General features: G+C 34.0%; 1 protein-coding gene across 1 annotated transcript in view; it reads left to right on the forward strand.

Moving 5' to 3' along the window:
• LOC107660690 (protein FAM168A-like) overlaps window positions 1-5272 on the forward strand; it is a 46244-nt gene that overhangs the window by 28790 nt on the left and 12182 nt on the right. Inside the window, exon 3 of the mRNA XM_016450082.1 lies at window positions 3110-3201. Within this exon, the coding sequence (XP_016305568.1) occupies window positions 3110-3201 (92 nt within the window). The remainder of the gene's footprint in view (window positions 1-3109; window positions 3202-5272) is intronic.

Genomic DNA, 5272 nt, shown 5'->3' on the forward strand with positions numbered 1-5272 from the left:
CAAGTGATTTTAAAAGTAGGATGGCTCACTTTTTATAAGATGACTGAAAATTTTACTTGAATTCGTAGTTTATTCTTACTTTTGGAAACCTAATTGATTTATAATTACTGTTATTATTATTATTATTTCTGTTGTTTCTAGAAGTAGCAATTTTGATAATAGTCAATAGAAAAAATATAACCACACACATTGTTTGTCCACAGAATAATTACACATTATTAAATAAAAAGCGTCCCCGCACGAACCTCTACCTCCGCCAGCAGGACCTCAATTTCAGACTAAGTAAAAAATGTTTTCTTCTTTGTGCTCGTCATTCTCAAGCATAGAAATTCGGATATTGGCATGTGCTCTTTTATATGGTAATGATATTAATTAGGGGGCGTTTACAAGGCGGAGATCTGACACCAGTCAGCTGCGCACAATTTCCAGATCATTTGCGATTTATAAATGTCACATCTGGAAGACAGGCGTACACACTTGTTTTTGTGCGCACGTTCGTTTTTTCTGAATCGCACTTGCACACTTTTGAGAAATGATCTTAGAACAAATTTAGTACGGTTTATACGCAACATTTTATAAATGAGGCCCCAGGACTTCTGTTTTCAATAGGGCTGAAACGATTCCTCGAGTAACTCGAATACAAAAAATCATCAAGGCAAATAAAAAAAGAGGCTTCGTTTAGTCCATGTACTGTAACTACACATGGAACACCTTGTTTCCCCATGGACCGTTATTACTGACTGCTGACGTGCTATGATTTCTGACAGGCAGTTCACGCTCCTGTGATGTGACCCTGTTCCTCTCACACACACACACATACACACACGACGCGTTACTCTGCGCTGCGCAAAACTCCGCATTTGAACAGTCAATAGCAAATACTTAAACTAATAACAAAACATACTTACAGTTGAGGTGTTTAAAAATTGTGTATGTCTCTTGTTCTTGTTCCAAGTTACCTTCCTGTCCACTGATTTTTGCCTCTCACAAAAGCCACAAAGCCTTCCAAGAAGACAGTAAAGGCTTATGTTATGCTTGAGCTTTAGTTAGGCTGAAACTTGAAAGTTAAGTTGCATAACTAAATGCAATGTTTAGGTATTATTCTTTTTTTTATTACTATTATTTTGATTTATGCCTTAGTTTTAGTTTGTACTGTTTACCTTTTTTAAAGAAATGTGAAATTGATTTTTGTATTTTTATTTATTTCTTTTTATTGATATATTTGGATTTGCATTTTGGATGCAATTTGGCAATTAAAAACATTAAATGGGTTTAGTTTTTACGGTTATTAATGTATGCAATTTCAGCAATAAAAATGTAAATTTTTCTAAAAAGAAAACAAATTTATTTTTTTATTTTAAGAGATCGATCTTATCTTTTGTATATTTAGTATTGCTCTTTAATAAAGAAAAATGACTTCTTATCCGATTACTCGATTAATCGATGGAATAATCTGTAGAATACTCGATTACTAAAATAATCGATAGCTACAGCCCTAGTTTTCAATAACTAATACATTGCATAATAAATGATAACTGTTTTGAAATTATTTTTTTTTATTGATATATTTGTATTTGCATTTTGAATGTAATTTGACAATTAAAAGCATTAAATACATTTTTGTTTTCACGGTTATTAATGTATGCAATTTCAGCAATAAAAATTTTAATTTTTCTAAAAAGAAAACAAATTAGTTGTTTATTTTAAGAGATCTATCTTATAGATCTATCGTATATTTAGTATTGCCCTTTAATAAAGAAAAATTACTTCTTATCCGATTAATCGATGGAATAATCTGTAGAATACTCGATTACTAAAATAATCGATAGCTACAGCCCTAGTTTTCAATAACTAATACATTGCATAATAAATGATAACTGTTTTGAAATTATTAAATTAATGTCTTTAGAACTTATTGTGATGCAAAAATTAAGTCATGGTTTTGTGGCTTTTCATTTGCTAATTCACTAATGGATTCACCGAAGTTAAACTTTAGTGCACAGTGAAAGACAAAGGGTTTTTCGCATATACTTGTGTACTCAGTCTCCTGTCTTTGTATGCGTATGAGTATTAAAAGTGTAGAGTGGCCACCACTTTATATAGAAGTAGGTAGAACAATAAAATGATCATATGTAATTACTGATTAAACAGTATCTGTCACACTACTGTTCAATCTTTTGTAGTCTGCACTTTTTTTTTAAATGAATGAATACTATTCAGGAAGGATTCATTAAATTGATTAAAAAAAATGACAAAGAAAAATGACATTTATAATGTTGCAAAAGATTTCCACTTCAAATGCATGCTGTTCCTTTGAACTTTCTATTCATCAAAGAATCCTGAAGAAATGTTTTCAACATTGATAATAATCAGAAATGTTTCTCGAGCAGCAAATCAGGATATTAGAATGATTTCTGAAGGATCATGTGACACTGAAGACCGGCGTAATGATGCTGAAAATTCAGCTTTGATCACAGGAATAAATTACATTTTAAAATATATTCAAATAGAAGACAGTTATTTTAAATTGTAATAATATTTCAGAATATTACTGATTTTCTTACATTTTTGATCAAATAAGTGCAGCCTTGGTGAGCAGAAGAGACTTCTTTCAAAAAAAAATTAAAAAGTCTTACTGAACCCAAACATTTTAATGGTATTTTAAACTACATTAGACAGGTAAATGGACATTAATGGTAATCTAATACTTACATTGAAACACGAGGTTTTATCATCCAAATGCAACCCAATCATGTGAAAAGCTGCAGTCAAACACATGAAGGCTGTGTCTTTACTGAGGCTTTACAGAATCATCTCGAATGTGCTCTGAGGTTAAACCAGGCTTTACATAATTCTTCAAAACCAGGTAAAAATGGCCAGTGAGGGGCTTTTCGTGGTATACAGGAAATATGATGCATCTTGTGCGAATATGTAGGGCTACAAATTTTGAGTTGTGTGTGTGTGTGTGTGTGTGTGTGTGTGTGTGTGTGTTTTCATAATTTTGGTTTGTTTAGGCAGATGATTGTGTTGCAGCAGTTCATGCCTGTTAAATCAACACTGGTCTAACTCATTTGCTCTATCTCTCTTTCTCTCTGTCTTTCACTCTCAGTAAGAACAGGCTGTCTTCCACCATGAACCCGGTGTACAGTCCCGTGCAGCCGGGAACCCCATACGGAAACCCCAAGAATATGGCATACACAGGTATGTGATGAGAGACACACACGTGTATTTGAAGACAGCACAACATACTTTATTAATAAATGCTTACTATATACAACTCATCAGTGCATGCTGAAAAAAAGAGGTTTGTTTTCATGATCTCTCATTAAAATGTAATGATCCAGCAATGAGAGGACATTTCTGCAAAAAATGCAGTTTTTATCATCACTGACGGCAGGGTTCGTCTGATGAGCAGGAATGCTGCAGTGTGTGCATTAATGCAAACTTCACCTCTCACCTCTGTTCAGTGTTTGTTAGTGTGTGTGTGTGTGTGTGTGTGTGTGTTTGCGTTCATGCATGTAGAGCCGTGTAAGTGTTGTGTGCATCTGTGTCACTCATGGCAGGTGTTTGTCTGCTGCTATGGCAACGGTGGGCTCATATTTGATGTGCTCTTATTAAAGGGATTCTCTGGGTCAATAGAGACTGTTTACATGCCAGCATCTCTCTCTCTCTCTCCCTCGCTTTCAGTCTTTTCATAATGCCTTTCTGCCGTGACCAAGAGGAAAATGTTATTACTTAGAGGTTTTCTCACTTACGATTCAAGTATCAGTTTTATTTTAGAAAATCCTTTTGGAGAAATAAAAATAGAGACAGATGTGACAGTTGTCGACATACAGTGAAAGTATCTCAGTTAAGCTGTAATTGTATAATAAGCAGTAATTTGATGGGAAATGAATCGACTTTGGTATCGAGACAAATTTGAGCACAATTTAAGATTGTTGAGACCTCTTCTAAAACTCTACAAAACTCTGCGCTTATGCAGTTAGAGGGGAGCTGGTCATTAGTTAGTCAGGGTAGTCTTGAATTTATTAATTGAATTTATTTGATTATTATTTGAATCTAACAGGATGTAAAATAGTAAATTGAATTGAATTTGAATTAAGTAGAATTAAAATGTAATCATATTCCCATAATATGAGACTAAATGTATACATATATAATTTTTTTATTTTAATTATATGCATTTTTTATTTTATTAATACTATATATATATATATATATATATATATAATTAAATATCTTGGGGAAACAATTGATGTATTAAAGAGATCTTATTTACTTTATTATGCGTAAGAGCATAGGAACTATAGGAACTAATATAGTACTAATATTTACCTAATATTTACCTGATATTTTTATTAAAAATGTAGTTTCTCGACACATTCACTTACCCAGAAAGACCCAAATAAAAACAGACTTCCAGTGAGAGAGATTCCCCATAGAGGACAAGACAGACAGCACACAGGTTATTGGACACTTTCTTATAATAACTGTGTGGCATTAATAAAGTACAAGTGGTTCTGCATGTCTGTCACAAATGCAGGTCGATGCAGGAATGAACTTAAGTGAATGAATGATCAAATGAAATTTTAAAGTCCCGTTTTAAAGAAAGTTGCGGGTCAGTGTACATGCAGCTGGAGAGAGTGTTTGTATCGGGACTGGAAACCCTTGTAATCAAATTGTGTCTTTGTGAGCACTGCTCAACGCATGGATGACTTTTCAGGTCATTTTAGTGGAGAGAATGTATAGGACACTCTGTTCCTACAGACAAACAGTCTGATCTTCTGGTATCTACATAGACGAATATCACCATATCTTAGGATATAATTTGGTGTAGCTTGGAATGCTTTTAATGCATTTTTGTCTATTTAAAAGTGAAGTATGTTACTTAAAATAATTTTACTTGCTGAATGAGACCACTATATTTTTACCATTTAGCTGATTCCCAAAAAGTTTGCGGCTTTCAAAGTGTTGTTTGGGAAACTAGTTAGAAAACAGTCATTCTGTTTCCATTTGGTGCAGATAGTAATATGAAAATGACAAATTTCAGCTTTAAAGGGATACTCCACCCCAAAATGAAAATGTTGTCATTAATCACTTACCCCCATGTCGTTCCAAACCCCTAAAAGCTTCGTTCGTCTTCGGAACACAATTTAGAGCTCTGGGGGAACGGGCACTTGAGGGCGCTCTGGAAAGTGCTTACGAGGAGCGGGCACTGGAGCGAGCTCTGGGGCTGGAGCCGACACTGGAGCGAGCTCTGGGGCTGGAGCCG

The sequence above is a fragment of the Sinocyclocheilus anshuiensis genome, unplaced genomic scaffold (genome assembly GCF_001515605.1).
Source record: "Sinocyclocheilus anshuiensis isolate Anshui unplaced genomic scaffold, SAMN03320099.WGS_v1.1 scaffold948, whole genome shotgun sequence".
NCBI lineage: Eukaryota > Metazoa > Chordata > Actinopteri > Cypriniformes > Cyprinidae > Sinocyclocheilus > Sinocyclocheilus anshuiensis.